This window comes from Scyliorhinus torazame, chromosome 11 (assembly GCF_047496885.1).
Source record: "Scyliorhinus torazame isolate Kashiwa2021f chromosome 11, sScyTor2.1, whole genome shotgun sequence".
In the NCBI taxonomy this organism is placed as follows: domain Eukaryota; kingdom Metazoa; phylum Chordata; class Chondrichthyes; order Carcharhiniformes; family Scyliorhinidae; genus Scyliorhinus; species Scyliorhinus torazame.
The window spans coordinates 250,143,559-250,167,509 of NC_092717.1; the positions used below are offsets into that span (position 1 = coordinate 250,143,559).

The 23,951-nt window shown below is 50.5% G+C and overlaps 1 protein-coding gene across 1 annotated transcript in view; it reads left to right on the top strand.

Annotated features, from left to right (window-relative positions):
- The window catches only part of faim2a (Fas apoptotic inhibitory molecule 2a), a 255,935-nt gene that overhangs the window by 18,375 nt on the left and 213,609 nt on the right, over nucleotides 1–23,951 (top strand). Inside the window, exons 3-6 of the mRNA XM_072468645.1 lie at nucleotides 2,283–2,347; nucleotides 8,911–8,964; nucleotides 18,493–18,543; nucleotides 19,725–19,764. Coding sequence (XP_072324746.1) covers nucleotides 2,283–2,347; nucleotides 8,911–8,964; nucleotides 18,493–18,543; nucleotides 19,725–19,764 — 210 coding nt within the window. The remainder of the gene's footprint in view (nucleotides 1–2,282; nucleotides 2,348–8,910; nucleotides 8,965–18,492; nucleotides 18,544–19,724; nucleotides 19,765–23,951) is intronic.

The window sequence follows — 23,951 nt, forward strand, 5'->3', positions numbered from 1 at the left end:
CTTGACACCTCCACCCCAGTCCTTGCCCCGTCCGCCCCAGTCCTTGCCCCATCCGCCCCAGTCCTTGCCCCGTCCGCCCCAGTCCCTGCCCCCTCCGCCCCGGTCCCTGCCCCCTCCGCCCCGGTCCCTGCCCCCTCCGCCCCGTCCCTGCCCCCTCCGCCCCAGTCCTTGCCCCGTCCGCCCCGGTCCCTGCCCCCTCCGCCCCAGTCCTTGCCCCGTCCGCCCCAGTCCTTGCCCCGTCCGCCCCGGTCCCTGCCCCCTCGGCCCCGGTCCTTGCCCCGTCCCCCCCGGTCCCTGCCCCCTCCACTTCAGTCCTTGCCCCCTCCACCCCGGTCCCTGCCCCCTCCGCCCCAGTCCTTGCCCCCTCCGCCCCAGTCCTTGGCACCTCCATCCAGTCCTTGTCCCGTCCGCCCCAGTCCTTGCCCCGTCCGCCCCAGTCCTTGCCCCTTCCGCCCCGGTCCCTGCCCCCTCCGCCCCGGTCCCTGCCCCCTCCGCCCCGGTCCCTGCCCCCTCCGCCCCAGTCCTTGCCCCCTCCGCCCCGGTCCTTGGCACCTCCACCCCAGTCCTTGCCCCGTCCGCCCCAGTCCTTGCCCCATCCGCCCCAATCCTTGCCCCGTCCGCCCCAGTCCCTGCCCCCTCCGCCCCGGTCCCTGCCCCCTCCGCCCCGGTCCCTGCCCCCTCCGCCCCGTCCCTGCCCCCTCCGCCCCAGTCCTTGCCCCGTCCGCCCCGGTCCCTGCCCCCTCCGCCCCAGTCCTTGCCCCGTCCGCCCCAGTCCTTGCCCCGTCCGCCCCGGTCCCTGCCCCCTCGGCCCCGGTCCTTGCCCCGTCCCCCCCGGTCCCTGCCCCCTCCACTTCAGTCCTTGCCCCCTCCACCCCGGTCCCTGCCCCCTCCGCCCCAGTCCTTGCCCCCTCCGCCCCAGTCCTTGGCACCTCCATCCAGTCCTTGTCCCGTCCGCCCCAGTCCTTGCCCCGTCCGCCCCAGTCCTTGCCCCTTCCGCCCCGGTCCCTGCCCCCTCCGCCCCGGTCCCTGCCCCCTCCGCCCCGGTCCCTGCCCCCTCCGCCCCAGTCCTTGCCCCCTCCGCCCCGGTCCTTGGCACCTCCGCCCCAGTCCTTGCCCCGTCCGCCCCAGTCCTTGCCCCCTCCGCCCCAGTCCTTGCCCCCTCCACTCCGGACCCTGCCCCCTCCGCCCCGGTCCCTGCCCCCTCCGCCCCGGTCTCTGCCCCCTCCGCCACAGTCCTTGCCCCGTCCGCCCCGGTCCCTGCCCCCTCCGCCCCAGTCCTTGCCCCGTCCGCCCCAGTCCTTGACCCGTCCGCCCCGGTCCCTGCCCCCTCCGCCCCAATCCTTGCCCCGTCCGCCCCGGTCCCTGCCCCCTCCGCTTCAGTCCTTGCCCCCTCCGCCCCGGTCCCTGCCCCCTCCGCCCCGGTCCCTGCCCCCTCCGCCCCGGTCCCTGCCCCCTCCGCCCCAGTCCTTGCCCCCTCCGCCCCAGTCCTTGCCCCCTCCGCCCCAGTCCTTGCCCCGTCCGCCCCAGCCCTTGCCCCCTCCGCCCCAGTCCTTGCCCCGTCCGCCCCGGTCCCTGCCCCCTCCGCCCCGGTCCCTGCCCCCTCCGCCCCGGTCCCTGCCCCCTCCGCCCCAGTCCTTGCCCCTCCGCCCCAGTCCTTGCCCCCTCCGCCCCAATCCTTGTCACCTCTGCCCTGATCCTTGTCCCCTTCACCCCAGCCCCTGCCCCCTCCGCCCTGGTCCCAGCCCCGTCCGCCCTGGTCCCCGCCCCCTCCGCCCTGGTCCCAGCCCCGTCCGCCCTCGTCCCAGCCCCCTCCGCCCCGGTCCCGGCCCCCTCCGCCCTGGTCCCAGCCCCCTCCGCCCCGGTCCCGGCCCCCTCCGCCCTGGTCCCTGCCCCCTCCGCCCCGGTCCCTGCCCCCTCCGCCCCGGTTCCTGCCCCCTCCGCCCCGGTCCCTGCCCCCTCCGCCCCAGTCCTTGCCCCCTCCGCCCCAGTCCTTGCCCCCTCCGCCCCAGTCCTTGGCACCTCCGCCCCAGTCCTTACCGCCTCCGCCCCAGTCCTTGCCCCCTCTGCCCCGGTCCTTGCCTCCAACCCTTGGCACCCGCTCTTTCTCAGTCTGACCCTTGCTCACGTTTACTCCAATGGCCCTTCTTTCTCCCTTCCGCCCTGACCATCTATCTGTCTCTCCGCAAAGCATCCTTTTCTCTGCTCCGCATAGAAAGTGAATGTTTTACATCATGATATCACAAACCCAAGATGACGGTTGTCAATTCTTGTACTCCCACCAGGTTTATGCCATCTTAATGGTACAGCTAACGGTGACCTTCGGGATAGTGGCAATCTTTACCTTCTGGTAGGTGTGTTCATTCTGCTCGAATAACTGAGTTGGTGCCTAACTCACTCTGTGTTGGTTCCTTTCCCTTCCCCTTCCCCCAATAAGCTGAATGGCTCAGTGAGTTTGCCAGTGTAATCTGACAAAGAGAGCAGCGTTTCCGGCTCCATCACTATCACCACCCCTTGGTGAGGCCACACCTGGACTACTGTGTGCAGTTTATGGTCTCCCTATCTAAGAAAGGACGTACTTGTCATAGAGGGAGTGTAGAAAGCTGGAATGGTAGGATTGTTGTGTGAGGAGAAATTGGGTCTCCTGGCCTGTATTCATGGGAGTTTACAAGAATGAGAGGAGATCTGATTGAAACATATAAAATTCTGACAGGGCTGGACAGACATTGGGGTTGAGTGTCTTGGGTAACAGGAAGATATCGAAGGGATGGTCAAATGGACAGATGAGTGGCAGGTGGAATTTAACCTTGAAAAGTGTGAGGTGATACACTTTGGAAGGTGTAATGTGACAAGGAAATATTCTACAAATGGCCTGACACTGGGAAGTTCCGAGGAACACCGGGACCTCGGCGTGTTTGTCCAGAGAGCTCTGAGTGCAGAAGGGCAGGTTAATGGGGAGTGAAAAAGGCACATGGGACACCCACCCCATTCCAGCATCTGCATCTCCACATCATGTTTATCAATCGAGGTATCGAGTACAAAAGCAGGGAGGTCATGATGGAGCTGCATAGAACTTTGGTGAGGCCACAGCTGGAGCACTGTGTGCAGTTCTGGTCGCCACATTATAGGAAGGATGTGATTGTACTGGAGGGGATGCAGAGGAGATTCACCAGGATGTTGCCTGGGATGGGACATTTCAGTTATGAAGAGAGGGTGGATAGGCTGGGGTTGTTTTCTCTGGAGCAGAGAAGACTGAGGGTTGACCTGATTGAGGTGGACAAGATTATTCAAGGAGAGGCAGTGGGGTAGTGGTATTGTCGCTAGACTAGCAATCCAGAGACCCAGACTCATACACCGGGGACCGGGGTTCGAATCCCAGGTTCGAATCTCGCCGTGGCAGATGGTGATATTTGAATTCAGAGAAAGAAATCTGGAATTAACAGTCTAATGATGACCATGGAAACTATTGTTGATTTTCGGGAAAGCTCATCTGGTTCACTAATGTCCTTTAGGGAAGGAAATCTGCCGTCCTTACCCGGTCTGGCCTACAGGTGACTCCAGACCCACAGCAAGACCCACAGCAATGTGGTTGACTCTGAAATGTCCTCGGGGATGGACAATAAATGCTGACCCAGCCAGCGACTCCCACATATCGTGAATGAATAAAGAAAATAAGGGTCATGGATAGGGAGCAGCTGTTCCCCTGAGTTGAAGGGTCAGTTACGAAGAGACACAAGTTCAAAGTGAGGGGCAGGAGGTTTAGAACAAAACAAAGAACAAAGAAATGTACAGCACACGAACAGGCCCTTCGGCCCGCCAAGCCCGTGCCGACCATGCTGCCCGACTAAACTACAATCTTCTACACTTCCTGGGTCCGTATCCCTCTATTCCCATCCTATTCATGTATTTGTCAAGATGCCCCTTAAATGTCACTATCGTCCCTGCTTCCACCACCTCCTCCGGTAGCGAGTTCCAGGCACCCACTACCCTCTGCGTAAAAAACTTGCCTCGTACATCTACTCTAAACCTTGCCCCTCTCACCTTAAACCTATGCCCCCTAGTAATTGACCCCTCTACCCCGGGGAAAAGCCTCTGACTATCCACTCTGTCTATGCCCCTCATAATTTTGTAGACCTCTGTCAGGTCGCCCCTCAACCTCCTTCGTTCCAGTGAGAACAAACCGAGTTTATTCAACCGCTCCTCATGGCTAATGCCCTCCATACCAGGCAACATTCTGGTAAATCTCTTCTGTACCCTCTCTAAAGCCTCCACATCCTTCTGGTAGTGTGGCGACCAGAATTGAACACTATACTCCAAGTGTGGCCTAACTAAGGTTCTATACAGCTGCAACATGACTTGCCAATTCTTATACACAATGCCCCGGCCAATGAAGGCAAGCATGCCGTATGCCTTCCTGACTACCTTCTCCACCTGTGTTGCCCCTTTCAGTGACCTGTGGACCTGTACTCCTAGATCTCTTTGACTTTCAATACTCTTGAGGGTTCTACCATTCACTGTATATTCCCTACCTGCATTAGACCTTCCAAAATGCATTACCTCACATTTGTCCGGATTAAACTCCATCTGCCATCTCTCCGCCCAAGTCTCCAAACAATCTAAATCCTGCTGTATCCTCTGACAGTCCTCATCGCTATCCGCAATTCCACCAACCTTTGTGTCGTCTGCAAACTTACTAATCAGACCAGTTACATTTTCCTCCAAATCATTTATATATATTACAAACAGCAAAGGTCCCAGCACTGATCCCTGTGGAACCACACTGGTCACAGCCCTCCAATCAGAAAAGCATCCTTCCATTGCTACTCTCTGCCTTCTATGACCTAGCCAGTTCTGTATCCACCTTGCCAGCTCACCCCTGATCCCGTGTGACTTCACCTTTTGTACTAGTCTACCATGAGGGACCTTGTCAAAGGCCTTACTGAAGTCCATATAGACAACATCCACTGCCCTACCTGCATCAATCATCTTTGTGGCCTCCTCGAAAAACTCTATCAAGTTAGTGAGACACGACCTCCCCTTCACAAAACCATGCTGCCTCTCACTAATACGTCCATTTGCTTCCAAATGGGAGTATATCCTGTCTCGAAGAATTCTCTCCAGTAATTTCTCTACCACTGAAGTAAGGCTCACCGGCCTGTAGTTCCCTGGATTATCCTTGCTACCCTTCTTAAACAGAGGAACAACATTGGCTATTCTCCAGTCCTCCGGGACATCACCTGAAGACAGTGAGGATCCAAAGATTTCTGTCAAGGCCTCAGCAATTTCCTCTCCAGCCTCCTTCAGTATTCTGGGGTAGATCCCATCAGGCTCTGGGGACTTATCTACCTTAATATTTTTTAAGACATCCAACACCTCGTCTTTTTGGATCTCAATGTGACCCAGGCTATCTACACACCCTTCTCCAGACTCAACATACATAAGAACATAAGAACTAGGAGCAGGAGTAGGCCATCTGGCCCCTCGAGCCTGCTCCACCATTCAATGAGATCATGGCTGATCTTTTGTGGACTCAGCTCCACCTTCCAGCCCGAACACCATAACCCTTAATCCCTTTATCCTTCAAAAAACTATCTATCTTTATCTTAAAAACATTTAATGAAGGAGCCTCCACTGCTTCACTGGGCAAGGAATTCCATAGATTCACAACCCTTTGGGTGAAGAAGTTCCTCCTAAACTCAGTCCTAAATCTACTTCCCTTTATTTTGAGGCTATGCCCCCTAGTTCTGCTTTCACCCGCCAGTGGAAACAACCTGCCCGCATCTATCCTATCTATTCCCTTCATAATCTTATATGTTTCTATAAGATCCCCCCTCATCCTTCTAAATTCCAACGAGTACAGTCCCAGTCTACTCAACCTCTCCTCGTATTCCAACCCCTTCAGCTCTGGGATTAACCTAGTGAATCTCCTCTGCACACCCTCCAGTGCCAGTACGTCCTTTCTCAAGTAAGGAGACCAAAACTGAACACAATACTCCAGGTGTGGCCTCACTAACACCTTATACAATTGCAGCAGAACCTCCCTAGTCTTAAACTCCATCCCTCTAGCAATGAAGGACACAATTCCATTTGCCTTCTTAATCACCTGTTGCACCTGAAAACAAACTTTTTGCAACTCATGCACTAGCACACCCAGGTCTCTCTGCACAGCAGCATGTTTTAATATTTTATCATTTAAATAATAATCCCTTTTGCTGTTATTCCTACCAAAATGGATAACCTCACATTTGTCAACATTGTATTCCATCTGCCAGACGCATTCACTTAGCCTATCCAAATCCCTCTGCAGACTTCCAGTATCCTCTGCACTTTTTGCTTTACCACTTATCTTAGTGTCGTCTGCAAACTTGGACACATTGCCCTTGGTCCCCAACTCCAAATCATCTATGTAAATTGTGAACAGTTGTGGGCCCAACACTGATCCCTGAGGGACACCACTAGCTACTGATTGCCAACCAGAGAAACACCCATTAATCCCCACTCTTTGCTTTCTATTAATTAATGCCATGCATCTTTATCTTATGCAACAACCTTTTGTGTGGCACCTTGTCAAAGGCTTTCTGGAAATCCAGATATACCACATCCATTGGCTCCCCGTTATCTACCGCACTGTTAATGTCCTCAAAAAATTCCACTAAATTAGTTAGGCACGACCTGCCCTTTATGAACCCATGCTGCGTCTGTCCAATGGGACAATTTCCATCCAGATGCCTTGCTATTTCTTCTTTGATGATAGATTCCAGCATCTTCCCTACTACCGAAGTTAAGCTCACTGGCCTATAATTACCCGCTTTCTGCCTACCTCCTTTTTTAAACATCCTTTTTAAACATCTACCAATTCACTGTGAAGACCGACCCAAAAAACCTGTTCAGTTCGTCAGCCATTTCCTCATCTCCCATTATTAAATCTCCCTTCTCATCCTCTAGAGGACCAATATTTACCTTAGCCACTCTTTTTTGTTTTATATATTTGCAGAAACCTTTAATATCTGTTTTTATATTCTGAGCAAGTTTACTCTCATAATCGATCTTACTCTTCTTTATAGCTTTTTTAGTAGCTTTCTGTTGCCCCCCTAAAGATTTCCCTCGAGATGTCCTTCTAGATGTTGGGGAGGAAGATACTGACAAAGTAATGTCAATAGAGGGAGGGATGGTTCTGGCGAGGGGACATGTAGTCTTACAAAGCAATGGGTATGGCACCATTGCAAGATAGCTATTTAGGTAATGATACCCAGAGTGTGATGGGAAGGGACAATGTGCGCAAACATTTTAAAAAAGCAGAAAATTGTGTCAAAGGGGGAAAAATGGTAAGCAGGCCAAATTAATGCCTCTCTACTTAAATGCATGTAGTATTTGGCACCAAATGAATTAACAGCACAAATTGAGGTTAATGGGTATGACCTGATAGCCATTACAGAGACATGGTTACAGGGCGATCAAAGCTGGCAACAAAATATTCAGGGGTATGTGACTCTTCGTAAGGAAAGGGTGGTGGGGTAGCCTTGTTTGTGCGAGATAGAATAAATACGATAGCAAGAAGATGTAGAATCCATCTGGGTGGAGGTAAAAAATAACAAGGGGAAGAAAACACTGGTGGGAGTATTCTTCAGGCCCCGAACAATAGCTAACCTGCAGGATGGAAAATAAAGGAGGAGGTGATGAGGGACTGTAAAAAAAGGCAGTACTTTAGTCATGGGTGACTTGAATCTTCATGTGGATTGGTAAAAGCAAATTGGCAGACGTAGTCATGAGGAAGAATTCATAGTGTGTGTTTGGGACAGTTTCCTAGAACAATATGTTGTGGTTCCAACCAGGGGTCTGGCTACTTTTGATCTGGTAATGAGACAGGTTTAATGAACAATCACAGAGTAAAAGATCCCCTCGGAAACAGTGACCATAAGATGGTAGAATTTAACATTTAGTTTGAGAATGAGAAACCTGGGTCAGAAACAACTGTGCTGAACTGAAATAAGGACAATTACAAAGGAAGGGCAGAATTGGCTGGAGTGGACTGGGAAAGAAGTTTGATCAGCAATGGCAAACGTTTAGGAAAATAGTTCATGACTCACAATAGAAATATATCCCAGAAAGTAGGGTTCTAGGAAGACGATAAATCAACAATGATATATCAAGGAAGTGAAGGATATTATTAAACTGAACAATGTTAATAACCTCCCTGGTGTTAAATGTGAGGGTATCCCAAAACACAGAAGGGTAACTTGCAACACCTGGTGGTGTATATTTTCAAATTGGTACAATGTAAGAAAGATATGCAAACCAGTGTGCCTCTAAATGACGATTTATACCATGCCTCAAAATGTTTTTCAGTGATTTTCTCACCTTCGAGGTTCGGCTGACTTACCTACAATTACTCGATCTTTCCTTCCCTCCTTTTTTAAACAACAGTAGTGTTAGTTATCCTCCAGTCCTCCAACATCACACTTGTAATCAGAGGATTGGAAAAAAGTGATGGTCAGAGCCTCCGCTATTTCTTCCCTTGTTTCCCTTAGTAGCCTGAAATATATTTAATCTGGGCCTGGGATTTATCCACTTTCAAAGATGTTAAATCCTGAATACTTCCTCCCTGACTATGTTTTTTACATATAATATTTCACACTCTTCCTCCTCACCTCCAGTGTCTGCTTCAACCCTCTCTTTTGTTAAGAATGAAGAAAAGTATTCATTAAAAGTGTGCCATCATTTTTTTCCATCACACATTGAATACTTTTAGTTTTCTAACACCTCCTATTTTTTCCTTGCTCTTTATATATTTATACCACTTTATATATTTATACCACACCTTTGGACTCTGTCCTGTCGGGATGTTTAGTTTGTGTTTGCAACTGTTCCTCACAAATTAATCAACTCTCTTTGTATATCTGCTTCCCTCCACAGTGACCCAGTCAAAATGTATGTGCGGCACAATCGCATCTTGTACTATGCCTCATTGTAAGTGAAAAACCCTCGCTGTCGTCACTTGACACTGTGAAGAAATAATTGAAGGAACCGTGTTTAAAGGAATATTGAAAATTCAGTGTTTTTTAATTAAAATTTGTGCATACTGCTCCAATATGAGGGGCTGGTTTAGCTCAGTGGGCTAGACAGCTGGTTTGTGATGCAGAACAAGGCCAGCAGCGCGGGTTCAATTCCCGTACCACCTGAGAATTCTGAATTCTCCCTCTGTGTACCCGAACAGGCGCTGAAATGCGGCGACTAGGGCTTTTCACAGTAACTTCATTGCAGTGTTAATGTAAGCCTACTTGTGACAATAAAGATTATTTGTTCTTTATACTCAACCAGAGAGCAGGCTATTTTACATTTAGTATTATGTAATGAAGAAGGTTTGATAAATAGTCTTGTCGTGAAGGATCTTCTTGGAAGGAGTGATCACAGCACACTAGAATTTCAAATTCAGATTGAGCGAGAGAAGACAGAGTGCCATACTGGAGTTTTAGCGTTGGGCAGAGGTAATTATACAGGCCTGAGGAAAGAGTTGGCCCAAGTAGACTGGGCACAGATAATTGAGGGTAGGACAGTTGAGTAACAATAGCGGATGTTCATGACGATATTAAATACCTTTCAATTAAAATATATTCCTGAGAGGAAGAGGAATTGTAAAAGGGAGAAAATCGTTCCACGGCTAAACAAGGAGGTCAAGGAAGACATAAAGGCAAAAACTAGGACATACCATACTGCAAAAGTTAGCGGTAAGCTGGAGGGTTCAGAGAACTTTAAGGTTCAACAAAAAGCTACTAAAATAAAATCAAAAGAGCTCAGATGAACTTTGAAAGGAAACTAGCAGAAAACATAAACACTGATACCAAAAACTTCCATTAGTATATAAAGAGGAAGAGAATAGCGAAAGTAATTGCTGGCCCTTTAGAGGACGATACTGGTGAGGTAATAATGGGGAACACAGAGATGGCGGAGGCACTGAAACAATATTTTGCCTCTGTCTGCATGGAAGAGGATCATAAACTTTTTCCCCAAACTGCAGTTAATCCAGAGGAACTTGGTGCAATAACCATCATTAATGAGAATGTATTGAATAAACTAATGGGATTAAAGGCAGATAAGTCTCTGGGACCTGATGGCCTGCACTCTAGGATATTAAAGGAGGCGGCAGCAGAGACAGTGAATGCATTGGTTATATTTCAAAATTCTCTGGATTCTGGAAGGGTCCCGGTGGATTGGAAACACGCTAATGTAACTTCCCTATTCAAAAAGGGAGGGAGGCAAAAAGTAGGAATCTATAGACCAGTAGCTTGACCTCCGTGGTGGGGAAGTTGCTGGAATCAATCATTGAAGAGATGACTGAACATTTAGAAAGACAAAGCTCAATCCACCATTGTCAGCATGGTTTTATGACGGGTAAGTCATGCTTGACAAACTTGTTTGAGTTCTTTGAGGACGTAACCAGCAAGGTGGATAATGGGGAACCTGTGGATGTGGTATCTAGACTTCCAGAAGGCATTTGGCAAGATGCCACATAAAGACTGATCCAGAAGGTGAGATCACAGGGGATTGGGGGTAGAGTACTTGATTGGATTGTGGAGCCAATTCTCTCAGTCAGCCAATAACTGAGAGAAAGCAGAGGGTCAGGCTAGGTGGGTCCTTCTCTGGTTGGCTAACTGTAACTAGCGGGGTGCCGCAAGAGTCAATCCTCGGACCTTAAATATTTACAATCTATATAAATGATCTGCAAGCAGGGACTTGGATTGGATTGGATTGATTGTCATATGTATCGAGGTACAATGTTCTGCGTCCAGTCCAGACAGATCATCCCAAAATTGAAAAACATTGGACATACATAAATACACAATGTAAATACAGAGACACAGGCATTGGATGAAGCATAGGAGTGTAGTACTACTCAGTAGAGAAGATATGTGAAGAGATCAGTTCAGTCCATCAGAGGGTCATTCAGGAGTCTGCTAACAGTGGGGAAGAAGCTGTTTTTGAGTCTGTTCGTGCGTGTTCTCAGACTTTTGTATCTCCTGCCCGATGGAAGAAGTTGGAAGAGTGACTAACCCGGGTGGGAGGGGTCTTTGATTATGCTGCCCGCTTTCCCAAGGCAGCGGGAGATGTAGACAGGGTCAGTGGATGGGAGGTGGGTTTGTGTGATGGACTGGGCTGTGTTCACGACTCTCTGTAGTTTCTTACGTCTTGGGCTGAGCAGTTGCCAAACCTGGCTGTGATGCAGCCAGATAGGATGCTTTGTATTGTACATCTGTAAAAGTTGGTAAGAGTCAAAGTGGGCATGCTGAATAATCTTAGTTTCCTGAGAAAGTATAGGCGTTGTTGTGCTTTCTTGGTAGCGTCGACGTGGGTGGACCAGGACAGATTGTTGGTGATGTGCACACCTAGGAATTTGAAGCTGTCAACCATCTTCACCTCGGCCCTGTTGATGCAGACAAGGGTGTGTACGATGCTTTGCTTCTTGAAGTCAATGACCAGCTCTTTAGTTTTGCTGACATTGAGGGAGAGATTGTTGTCGTTACACCTCTCCACTAGGTTCTCTAACTCCCACTTGTACTCTAACTGACTCATCATGGTTTGAGATCCGACCCACTACGGTCTTGTCATCAGCAAACTAGTGGATGGAGTTGGAGCCAGATTTTGCCACATACTCGTGTGTGTGTGTGTGTGTGTGTACAGGGAGTATAGTATGGGGCTAAGTCCACAGCCTTGCGGGGCCCCGGTATTGAGGACTATCGTGGTGGAGGTGTTTATCCTCACTGATTGTGGTCTATTGGTCAGGAAGCCGAGGATCCAGTTGCAGAGGGAGGAGCCAAGTCCTCGGTTTTGATGTGAGCTTGACTGGGATTATGGTGTTGAAGGCGGAGCTGTAGTCAATGAAAGGAGTCTGACATAGGAGTCCTTGTTGTCGAGATTCTCTTGGGATGAGTGTAGGGTCAGGGAGATGGTGTCTGCTGTGGACAGAGTGTAATACAGCAAAATTTGCAGATGATACTAAAATAGGTGGGAACGCAGGCAGTGAAGAAAAGATAAAGATTTTACAAATGGATGTAGATAGGCTAGGAGATTGGGCCAAAATGTGGCAGTGACAGATGGAATTTAATATGGATAAGTGTGAGGTTATCCATTTTGGCTGAAAAAATAGAAAGGCAAATTATTATCTAAATGGAAAACTGATTCAACATGCGTCTGGGCAGAGGGATCTGGGTGTCTTTGTTCATGAATCACAAAAAGTCGGCATGCAGGTACAGCATGCAGTTAAAAAGCAAATGGAATTGTAGCATTTATTGCAAAAGGACTGGAGTGTGCACGGTAGCACAGTGGTTAGCACTGTTGCTTCACAGCGCCAGGGACCCAATTTCGATTCCCGGCTTGGGTCACTGTGCGGAGTCTGCACGTTCTCCCTGTGTCTGCGTGGGTTTCCTCGTGGCTCTCCGGTTTCATCCCACAAGTCCCAAAAGTTTGTTAGGTAATTTGGACATTCTGAATTCTCCCGCAGTGTACCCGAACAGGTGCCGGAGTGCAGCGACTAAGGGATTTTCACAGTAACATCATTGCAGTTAATGTAAGCCTACTTGTGACATTAATGAAGATTATTATTAATAAAAGTAGAGAAGTGTTGTTGCAATTGTACAGGGTGTTGGTGAGACCACATCTGGAGTGTCCAGTTTGGATCTCCTTATTTGAGGAAGGATGTGGTGGCATTGGAGGCAGATCAGAGGAGGGTCACCAGATTGATTCCGGGGATGAAAGGGTTGACATATGAGGGGAGAGTAAACAGTTTGGGTTTGTACTTGCTGGATTATTGAAGACTGTGAGGGGATCTGATCGAGGTGTATAAAATACTAAAATGGATTGATAAAGTAAACATAGACCAAATGTTCCACCTTGTGGGCCAATTTAGAACGAGAGGTCACAGATATAGGTTGAGAGGCGGTAGATTTGAATCTGAGATGAGGAGTGTGGTAGTATGCATTAGGGGTCATGTGGGACTGTGAAGCCGTGATGTCATTGGCTGACAGATCCCGGGTCCTGGTTGGCTGTTGACCTCTAGCTCCGCACTGAAGGCGGAGTAGAAGAACCAGGAGTTCTCCCCCGCAGGCCAGTCTATTACTGAACTGCGGGGAACAAGTCACGCTTAATAAAGCCTCATCGACTTCATCTCTATTCGTCTCTCGTGAGTCTTTGTGCGCTACAATTTATTAAGCATGCTTAAAGGACTATGGAGCTCAGGATCATCCCGGAATGCCTGAGGATCAGCCCCAACGCAGTGAACTCAGCAGCAGTTTTCAAACACTGGCAGACTTGTTTCGAGGCCTACCTCAGAACAGCCCCCGGCCGGGTCACAGAAGACCAGAAACTACAGGTCCTGCACTCGAGGTTAAGCCCGGAAATTTTCCCTCTCATCGAAGACGCAGAGGATTTCCAGACGGCGTTCGCAGCACTAAAGAGCATCTATATTCGCCCAGTGAACCAGATCTACGCACGCTACCAACTCGCAATGAGACGGCAAAGTCCCGGAGAATCGCTGGACGAATTCTACGCCGCGCTGCTAATTTTGGGACGGGCCTGCAGCTGCCCGCCGGTAAACGCGATTGAACACATGGACATGTTGATGCGCGATGCTTTTGTCGCAGGTATGAACTCTCCCCAAATCCGCCAAAGACTTTTGGAAAAAGAGTCGCTGGGACTCTCAGAGGCACGGGCCCTTGCAGCCTCCCTGGATGTAGCCGCGCGAAACGCCCGCGCGTACGGTCCCGACCGCGCGGCAGCCCCTTGGGCTCCGTGGACCCCCGTCGCGACAAACCCCCCCCCCCCCCCCCACAGGCTTGCGCGGTTCAGACTCCAAGTCGTCCCGGGGGAGCCCGCTGCTATTTCTGCGGCCAGGCGAAACACCCCCGGCAGCGCTGCCCGGCCCGCGCAGCGATTTGCAAAAGCTGCGGGAAAAAGGGCCATTTCGCGGCTGTGTGCCGGTCCCGGGAGGTCACCGATGTCCCAGGAGAAGAAGCAGTCCTGCGCGTTTCTAACGCTCCCCAACCCCCCCAGCGCCCCATGTGCGACCCGCAGGCGCCGCCATTTTGGGTCCCGGCCACCACGAGGGGAGGAGGGGCGCCGCCATCTTGGGACCCCCCAGCCCTGTGCGACGCATGGGGGCGGCCATTTTGTCCACCCCCGCCGCCATCTTGTGACCCCCCAGCCATGTGCGATGCATGGGGGCGGCCATTTTGTTCACCCCCGCCGCCATCTTGGACGACAACAACGGACCCCAGTGTCGACGGCTCCACGGGGTTCGAGGAAGACGCTCAAGCACTACGATCACGTCTGGCCTCAATGAATCTGGACCAAGCACGGCCCCGGACGCTCCAGACGACGACAACAACAGTGCTGATAAACGGCCACGAGACACCATGCCTGCTCGACTCCGGGAGCACAGAAAGCTTCATCCATCCCGACACAGTAAGACGCTGTTTTTTGACCATCCGTCCCAGTGCGCAAAAGATTTCCCTAGCTGCAGGATCCCACTCCGTACAGATTAAAGGCTTCTGCATAGTAACCCTAACGGTGCAAGGGAGGGAGTTTAAAAACTACAGGCTCTACGTCCTTCCCCAACTCTGCGCGCCCACATTACTGGGATTAGACTTCCAGTGCAATCTGCAGAGCCTAACCTTCCAATTCGGCGGCCCAATACCCCCACTCACTATCTGCGGCCTCGCAACCCTCAAGGTTGAGCCCCCATCCTTGTTTGCAAACCTCACCCCGGATTGCAAACCCGTCGCCACTAGGAGCAGACGGTACAGCGCCCAGGACCGGACATTCATTCGGTCCGAAGTCCAGCGGCTACTGAAGGAAGGCATAATCCAGGCCAGCAATAGTCCCTGGAGAGCACAGGTGGTAGTAGTAAAGACAGGGGAGAAGCAAAGGATGGTCATAGACTACAGCCAGACCATCAACAGGTACACACAACTAGATGCGTACCCTCTCCCCCGCATATCCGACATGGTCAATTGGATTGCCCAGTATAAGGTCTTCTCCACCGTGGACCTCAAGTCCGCCTACCATCAGCTCCCCATACGCCCAAGTGACCACAAGTACACAGCCTTCGAGGCAGACGGGCGATTATACCACTTCCTAAGGGTCCCATTTGGCGTCACAAACGGGGTCTCGGTCTTCCAACGAGAGATAGACCGAATGGTTGATCAACACGGGTTGCAGGCCACGTTCCCGTATCTCGACAACGTAACCATCTGCGGCCACGATCAGCAGGACCACGACGCCAACCTCCAAAAATTCCTCCAGGCCGCTAAAGCCTTGAACCTCACATACAACGAGGACAAGTGCGTTTTCAGCACAAACCGGCTAGCCATCTTGGGATATGTAGTGCGCAAAGGGATAATAGGCCCCGACCCCGAACGCATGCGCCCCCTCATGGAATTTCCCCTCCCTCACTGCTCAAAAGCCCTAAAACGCTGCCTGGGGTTCTTTTCATATTACGCCCAGTGGGTCCCCCAGTACGCAGACAAGGCCCGCCCCCTAATACAGACCACGACTTTCCCTCTGTCGACAGAGGTTTGCCAGGCCTTCAGCCGCATCAAAGCGGATATCGCAAAGGCCACGATGCGCGCCATCGACGAGTCCGTCCCCTTCCAGGTTGAGAGCGACGCCTCCGATGTAGCTCTAGCGGCTACCCTTAACCAAGCGGGCAGACCCGTGGCCTTTTTCTCCCGAACCCTCCACGCTTCAGAAATCCGCCACTCCTCAGTGGAAAAGGAAGCCCAAGCCATAGTGGAAGCTGTGCGACATTGGAGGCATTACCTGGCCGGCAGGAGATTCACTCTCCTCACGGACCAACGGTCGGTAGCCTTCATGTTCGATAATGCACAGCGGGGCAAAATTAAAAACGACAAGATCTTAAGGTGGAGGATCGAGCTCTCCACCTTCAACTATGAGATCCTGTACCGTCCCGGAAAGCTGAACGAGCCGTCCGATGCCCTATCCCGCGGCACATGTGCTAACGCACAAATTAACCGCCTCCAAACCCTCCACGAGGACCTCTGCCACCCGGGGGTCACTCGGTTCTACCACTTTATAAAGTCCCGCAACCTCCCCTACTCTGTGGAGGAGGTCCGTACAGTCACAAGGAACTGCCACATCTGCGCAGAGTGCAAACCGCACTTTTTCAGGCCGGATGGTGCGCACCTGATCAAGGCTTCCCGTCCCTTTGAACGCCTTAGTCTGGATTGCAAAGGGCCCCTCCCCTCCACCGACCGCAACACATACTTCCTGAATGTGGTGGACGAGTACTCCCGTTTCCCCTTCGCCATCCCCTGCCCTGACATGACAGCGGCCACAGTCATTAAAGCCCTTAACACCATATTCACACTGTTCGGTTGCCCCGCATACGTCCACAGCGACAGGGGGTCCCCCTTCATGAGTGACGAGCTGCGCCAGTTCCTGCTCAACAACGGTATAGCCTCGAGCAGGACGACCAGCTACAGCCCCCGGGGGAATGGGCAAGTAGAGAGGGAGAACGGCACGGTCTGGAAGACCGTCCTACTTGCCCTACGGTCCAGGGACCTCCCAGTTTCACGGTGGTAGGAGGTCCTCCCAGACGCTCTCCACTCCATCCGGTCGCTACTGTGTACCACCACTAACCAAACGCCTCATGAGCGCCTCCTTGTCTTCCCCAGGAAGTCCTCCTCTGGAACGTCGCTGCCGACCTGGCTGGTGGCCCCAGGACCCATCTTGCTCCGAAAACATGTGCGGGCGCACAAGTCGGACCCGTTGGTTGAGAGGGTTCACCTCCAGGGACGATAGGGACATTTAAGGGGCATCTTGACAAATATATGAATAGGATGGGAATAGAAGGATACGGACCCAGGAAGTGTAGAAGATTGTAGTTTAGTCGGGCAGTATGGTCGGCACGGGCTTGGAGGGCCGAAGGGCCTGTTCCTGTGCTGTACATTTCTTTGTTCTTTTGTTCTTGTTCCTCCACGCGAACCCACAGTACGCTTACGTGGAGTACCCCGACGGCCGACAGGACACGGTCTCCCTGCGAGATCTGGCGCCCGCCGGCAACACGCACACACCCCCGACACCAATCACCCCCTCCCTGCCACCGGCGCACCCCGCCACCACCCCCTTCCCGGGAGGATCGGTCCTCCTCCCAGGTCCGACCAGAAGTGAAGCTGAAGCAGAAACCGTAAGGCTCCCGGAGACGACAACACGGGAACAAGCACCACCACCGGGGCCGAGGCGATCGACAAGAACGACCAGACCGCCTGACCGACTCGTGGCACGGATGTAACACTACAATGTTGTGGACTTTAACGAGAACTTTTTTCTTTTCCCCCTTACGACCACTGTAAATAGTGCAAAACAAAAAAAAAAAAACCCTGTACATACTGTGATGACATGCAAAAGTTTTCCTCCCAGGACCAGCCTTGTAAACCCTTACCACCATGCGAAGCACCACCCCGCCGGGTTCATTTTTAACAAGGGGTGAATGTGGTAGTATGCATTAGGGGTCATGTGGGACTGTGAAGCCGTGATGTCATTGGCTGACAGATCCCGGGTCCTGGTTGGCTGTTGACCTCTAGCTCCGCCCTGAAGGCGGAGTATAAGAACCAGGAGTTCTCCCCCGCAGGCCAGTCTGTTACTGAACTGCGGGGAACAAGTCACGCTTAATAAAGCCTCATCGACTTCATCTCTATTCGTCTCTCGTGAGTCTTTGTGCGCTACAAGGAGGAACTACTTCTCGCAGAGGGTGGTGAATGTGTGGAACTCGCTGCCCCATAGTGCGGTGTAATCAGAGCTATTAAATGGTTTCAAGAAGGAGATAGATAGATTTATGATTTTGAAAATCAGGTTAAAGGGACATGGGAAACAGGTGGGGAGGTGGATTTGAGACCAGGAAGAGATGAGCCAGGACCTGATTGAATGGCGGAGCAGGCTCGAGGGCTGAATTTCCGACTGCTGCTCCTAATTCCCATGTTCCTGTGTTCTTATGTTCCATTTGATTGTTGCTGAACCGTGCTTGGAGTAGACAGCACAGAAACATTTGACCCAATAGGTCTTCACTGTGTGTGCAGTGTTCTCACTTCTCAAGCAGGATTGTGGTAGAGGCTACAATTATCCCCCACCTTGCTAACTCCTCACTCTCCTCTCTCCGTTCTCCAGATATGGAGAGCAAAGTGCCGAGATGCCCTTTATATTTATTCAGGGGGGTTGGATGTTGTTATCCAGGATGTTGTAACTTGCCTCCCCCATGAACGAGCCTGCTGCCTTTCACTATTCACACTCACACACAAGGAAAATCAAATTCCCAGACGGAGACTCGAGCGCCCAGCAAGAGCCATTGCCGGGAACATTTCATAAGGGGGAGGTTTCAGTGAGTGATGAGACAGTTTTCTGCAATGTTCTTTTAAATGGTTTCAAACATTCATGGTTTTGTGAATCTTATCCAGAGGCTGAATCGTTTCTGCTTTGATTTTTCTCCAGTGTGATTTTCATCATCACCTACCTCATGCTTGTATGCTGCTCTGGAGTCAGGTCAGTTTCTAACTGCAGCCTATTGACAGTTGACACCTTGCCTCCTCTTGGATTTTATCTAAAGTTTTCTATTGTCCTTTGCTCCTGCCACTTGTCAAATAATTCATCCTCATTTTACCATTTCCTCTTCCCATCCTAATCCCACTGTTTTCCATTCCCCACCATGTCCTCACTTACACATCCGGCGCTACACTCCACACATCTCGGGTCCCGTGAGTAGGAAGGTTGTGGCTGGGCAAAAGGATGAAGCTTCCCATTGCTGGTTCGATTCCAACAGAACATTGTTGTTGCAGTTTGGGGGTTGGGGGGGGTGGGGGGGCGGGGGGGGGCGCGTGGGATCCCAGTGGAGAGAGAGTGCTTCCATAGTGGGCAAACCTGTGAATTCTGGAAACTCTCACCAGATAAGGTAGTAATGGGCAGCACGGTAGCACAGTAGTTAGCACTGTTGCTTCAAAGCACCAGGGTCCCAGGTTCGATTCCCAGCTTGGGTCACTGTCAGTGCGGAGTCTGCATGTTCTCCCCGTGTCTGCGTGGGTTTCCTCTGGGTGCTCCGATTTCCTCCCACAAGTCCCGAGACACTTGCTTGTTAGGTGAATTGGACATTCTGCATTCTCCCTGTGTACCCGAACAGGCGCCTTAGTGTGGCAACTAGGGGCTTTTCATGGTATCTTCATTGCAGTGTTAATGTAAACCTACTTGTGACAATAATAAAGATTATTATTATATTATCTGTGGAAGTTGGGGTGGGGAGGGTTATGCATCATATTGAATCTTCCCTGACAACAGATCATGGAGCTAAAACATTCACCCTTCTCCACAGCTGCTTCCCAACCTTTCCGTTCTGCAGCCAAAGGTTGCCTTATGTCCTTCCTGAATAGGTTTGTCAGTAGCTGGTTTGGAGACCCTGAGATATTGGGCTCAGCCACATCTATCTTAGGCACCCAACAAACCCTCAAAGAAATAACTGTTTCACATCACAAGCACTACCTTCAATATAGAAAATGTATTTTTTCAGCAATATTGAAATATAGAAATTTTAAAGAAATTTCAAACCCACACACCAAGAAGAATGTTATAACTCTCTGGAATTATTATCCATATCTTTGTTCCATAAGCTTAGTGTTTTTTTAGCTAACCCTTTTCTTCATTTCGTTCAATCTATTTGTTTTATCTTCATGCAGGAGACGCTACCCATTGAATTTGATTCTGTTGGCAGTTTTTGTACGTACTTCTCACAACATTATTGAAGTTGAAAATGTCTGCATGGAAATAAACAATATCCGCTAAATACCCCGGAAACATCAGTAATTCATAAACTCCGAACATTAAACTGAGGCCGTCTACCCTTTCAGGTCAATGTGAAAGATTCCATTTAATATTTGAAAAAGAGGAAGGAATTTCTCTCCTGTTACCAATATCTACCAAAAAGATAATCCTGATTGTGGGATCTTCCTGTGCATAAATTGGCTGCTGCAATTCCTCCATTACAACAGTCGACCACACTTCAAAAAAATACTTCAAAGGCTGTGAAGCTCTTTGGGATGTCCTGAGGATGATCTATAAGCCAGGGTAACGTGGGCAGGCAGGAGAGTGGAATTAAGGCCACAATCTGATGATCTTAATGAACGTCAGAGCATGCAGAGGGGACAAATGGCCTCCATTTGTTTTCATGTTGTGGATGAAATGACATGTAGTTTCTTGTCGGCATGGTAGCACATTGGTTTGCACTGTTGCTTCACAACGGCAGGGTCCCAGGTTCGATTCCCGCTTGGGTCACTGTCTGTGCGGAGTCTGCACGTTCTCCCCGTGTCTGCGTGGGTTCCCTCCCACAAGTCCCGAAAGATGTGCTTGTTAGGTGAATTGGACATTCTGAATTCTCCCTCTGTGTACCCGAACAGGCGCCGGAATGTGGCGACTAGGGGACTTTCACAGTAACGTCATTGCAGTGTTAATGTAAGCCTACTTGTGACAATAATAAAAATTATTATTACAAGATAGTGCTTTCCCTTCTGCCTCCCAATTTTGCACTTTCTCCTCGGTTTACTCCCCACATAGTACTGGGTGGGATGGTTTACACCCACCTGGGAGGGAGATGGGCCTTGGCTGAACATTTCCCAGAAAGACATCTCCTCCAGCTGGGTATGTCAGCCTGGATATTGGGCTGCAGTTTCTGGAGGAGGATTTAACCCACAGCCATCTTGTCTCTGGAAGGAGAGTTAGTCGCTGAACTCCAGGAAAACGGGTCTTACTGGTACTGGGGCAGCAATCTGACTTCTCCCATCCTGCCTCCAGCCCCCTCCCATTAGCCTGGTGGTACAGTCAAATTTTGGTTTTGTTTTCATAGAATTTACAGTGCAGAAGGAGGCCATTCAGCCCATCGAGTCTGCACCGGCTCTTGGAAAGAGCACCCTACCCAAGGTCCACACCTCCACCCTATCCCCATAACCCAGCAACCCCACCCAACACTAAGTGCAATTTTGGACACGAAGGGCAATTTATCATGGCCAATCCACCTAACCTGCATATCTTTGGACTGTGGGAGGAAACCGGAGCACCCGGAGGAAACCCACGCACACACCGGGAGGATGTGCAGACTCCGCACAGACAGTGACCCAAGCCGGAATCGAACCTGAGACCCTGGAGCTGTGAAGCAATTGTGCTATCCACTATGCTACCGTGCTGTTTTCAACAGAAAAAACACACGGATCCAAAGCAAATATATAATTTGTATAAATATATAAATGTATAATTGTATAAGGTGTTAGTGAGGCCACACCTGGAGTATTGTGTTCAGTTTTGGTCTCCTTACTTGAGAAAGGACGTACTGGCACTGGAGGGTGTGCAGAGGAGATTCACTAGGTTAATCCCAGAGCTGAAGGGGTTGGATTACGAGGAGAGGTTGAGTAGACTGGGACTGTACTCGCTGGAATTTAGAAGGATGAGGGGGGATCTTATAGAAACATATAAAATTATGAAGGGAATCGATAGGATAGATGCGGGCAGGTTGTTTCCACTGGCGGGTGAAAGCAGAACTAGGGGGCATAGCCTCAAAATAAGGGGAAGTAGATTTAGGACTGAGTTTAGGAGGAACTTCTTCACCCAAAGGGTTGTGAATCTATGGAACTCCTTGCCCAGTGAAGCAGTTGAGGCTCCTTCATTAAATGTTTTTAAGATAAAGATAGATAGTTTTTTGAAGAGTAAAGGGATTAAGGGTTATGGTGTTCGGGCCGGAGAGTGGAGCTGAGTCCACAAAAGATCAGCCATGATCTCATTGAATGGCGGAGCAGGCTCGAGGGGCCAGCTGGCCGACTCCTGCTCCTAGTTCTTATGTTCTTAAATGGACTTGAGACACATCAATCATTCTTTCGAATGACCATTACCTGCAGACAGAAACTGCATCAGGTGGGCTAGGGCAATAGCCCTCACGGTTTCTGTCCTGGCCCCAGGGTTCAGACAAGCTGTGAAACTGAATTAAATCAATCGGGTAATTTGTGGATTGCCACCAGGGTCACTGATGGCAGGGAACCTGCCGTCCCCGCCTGGCCTGGTCTGAGTTATACGAGGTCCCAGGGGATGGCCCAATCTGTCAGGGAACAGTCAATACATTCTTCACTGTATCCCAGGCCACAATGTTAGGAAAACAAACATAGTTTTAAGGGATTTATATTTGTATTGTTAAACATTAGATATGATGTATAGTTTAAAGTTGGTTTAATTTAACGTTTCAGTGCTTGGAAAGATTAAACCTATAGTTCGATTTCTGCTGGACAAAAGGTGCTTTTATGTGTGGGGGTTGGTTCAGTCCCAACTGTGTTTCCTTTGTGCTTAGAGAGGACTATGATGTGAATAATCATTAAAAGGCACAAGTATCTGAGTTTTGCGTAGCAACTCGATTTCAGCGGGAGCGGAGCAGGCTAGTCAATTTCAGCGGGAGCAGTGCGCAAGTGATTTCTGGGAGGTAAGTCCTTTAAAAACACTTGTCTTTGCAGGAGCAGGCCAGTCGATTTCAGCGGGAGCGGAGCAGGCTAGTCAATTTCAGCGGGAGCAGTGCGCAAGTGATTTCTGGGAGGTAAGTCTCTCCTTTAAAAACACTTGTCTTTGCAGGAGCAGGCCAGTCGATTTCAGCGGGAGCGGAGCAGGCTAGTCAATTTCAGCGGGAGCAGTGCGCAAGTGATTTCTGGGAGGTAAGTCTCTCCTTTAAAAACACTTGTCTTTGCAGGAGCAGGCCAGTCAATTTCAGCGGGAGCGGTGCGTTAGTGATTTCTGGGCGACCTTCACAGGAGCAGGCTAGTCAATTTCAGCGGTAAACACTGACCTGGTCCCGTTTTCGGTCCCTCTTTGCTGTTTTTTTTAAATTTTAGTGTTTAAGGCGGGAACAGGAAGTTCGACCCGCGGACTTCTGGGAAGACCCTCACCAATAAATTCTGGTGGAGAGGAAACCCGAGACACTACACGTGTAGTGTCTCCCACCCGCCCTCCTCTTCTAACCTAATAATAAAACCCTTTGGTGTGAGGTAAGTACCATATTTTATTATTATTATTATTTTTTAAAAAAATTTAATTTAGTTGTTAGCCAGATCTTGGTAGAAAGTTAGAGGGATGGCAGGGAAGGGACTGCAATGTTCCTCCTGCAAGATGTTTGAGGTGAGGGATGCCGTTAGTGTCCCTGCTGATTTTACCTGCAGGAAGTGCTGCCATCTCCAGCTCCTCCAAGACCGAGTTAGGGAACTGGAGCTGGAGTTGGAAGAACTTCGGATCATTCAGGAGGCAGAGGGGGTCATAGATAGCAGCTTCAGGGAATTAGTTACACCAAAGATTGGAGATAGATGGGTAACTGTAAGAGGGACTGGGAAGAAGCAGTCAGTGCAGGGATCCCCTGCGGTCGTTCCCCTGAGAAACAAGTATACCGCTTTGGATACTTGTGGGGGGGGGGGGGGACGACTTACCAGGGGTAAGCCATGGGGTGCGGGCCTCTGGCACGGAGTCTGTCCCTGTTGCTCAGAAGGGAAGGGGGGAGAGGAGCAGAGCATTAGTAATTGGGAACTCGATAGTCAGGGGCACAGATAGGAGATTTTGTGGGAGCGTGAGAGACTCACGTTTGGTATGTTGCCTCCCAGGTGCAAGGGTGCGTGATGTCTCGGATCGTGTTTTCCGGGTCCTTAGGGGGAGGGGGAGCAGCCCCAAGTCGTGGTCCACATTGGCACTAACGACATAGGTAGGAAAGGGGACAAGGATGTCAGGCAGGCTTTCAGGGAGCTAGGATGGAAGCTCAGAACTAGAACAAACAGAGTTGTTATCTCTGGGTTGTTGCCCGTGCCACGTGATAGTGAGATGAGGAATAGGGAGAGAGAGCATTTAAACACGTGGCTACAGGGATGGTGCAGGCGGGAGGGATTCAGATTTCTGGA